The sequence below is a fragment of the Odontomachus brunneus genome, unplaced genomic scaffold (genome assembly GCF_010583005.1).
Source record: "Odontomachus brunneus isolate Ranch 3 - 2012 unplaced genomic scaffold, Obru_v1 Obru_scaffold_071, whole genome shotgun sequence".
NCBI classification, from domain to species: Eukaryota; Metazoa; Arthropoda; class Insecta; order Hymenoptera; family Formicidae; genus Odontomachus; species Odontomachus brunneus.
The window spans coordinates 1,319,555-1,320,015 of record NW_022639521.1 but is presented as its reverse complement, the minus strand read 5'-3'; the positions used below and the strand labels follow the sequence as shown (position 1 = coordinate 1,320,015).

Here is a 461-nt window from a genome sequence, read left to right as displayed (position 1 = left end):
TCAAAGTATTCTACTGCTGCCAACAAATTTGTATAATACGTTATATTTCTGAATACAAATACGATTGACCTTATGATACATGTACAAACACTTGTAAATATATTATTAGTGTTACAATTAGTTTTATAATAATATTAGTGTTTCGCAAACGGTCGCACGATCAACATACATATTCCAGCTACAATTAATTTACATTCGTACGGTGTCAAGCAAGAATATTACAAGTTTTATTTATATAATATTATTTTATAATTAACATTATAAAATATCATTCTCTGTTAAACGATATAAGTTATACCGTTCTAAGCGTGATGTTGAATCCTGAACCATCCATAATACGAGACCCAATCGTAAATTATAATAATTTTTTCAGTCCGTACATCTGTCATCTTTGCAAAATTTCAGCGAATCTGGAAGTATGTCAATGGTGCCGTTTGATCTCTTATTGTTGTCAAGAGCAT

At 29.5% G+C, this 461-nt stretch overlaps 3 protein-coding genes across 7 annotated transcripts in view; 2 read left to right on the top strand and 1 right to left on the bottom strand.

Annotated features, from left to right (window-relative positions):
* Window positions 1–461, bottom strand: part of LOC116846861 (four and a half LIM domains protein 2) — a 642,247-nt gene that overhangs the window by 243,443 nt on the left and 398,343 nt on the right. The window lies entirely within an intron of this gene.
* Window positions 141–461, top strand: part of LOC116846898 — a 10,605-nt gene continuing 10,284 nt past the window's right edge. The window contains exon 1 of the mRNA XM_032821296.1: window positions 141–235. The gene's annotated coding sequence lies outside the window, so the exon portion shown is untranslated. The remainder of the gene's footprint in view (window positions 236–461) is intronic.
* LOC116846897 overlaps window positions 146–461 on the top strand; it is a 4,452-nt gene continuing 4,136 nt past the window's right edge. The window contains exon 1 of the mRNA XM_032821293.1: window positions 146–461. Within this exon, the coding sequence (XP_032677184.1) occupies window positions 312–461 (150 nt within the window). The 5' untranslated portion in view covers window positions 146–311.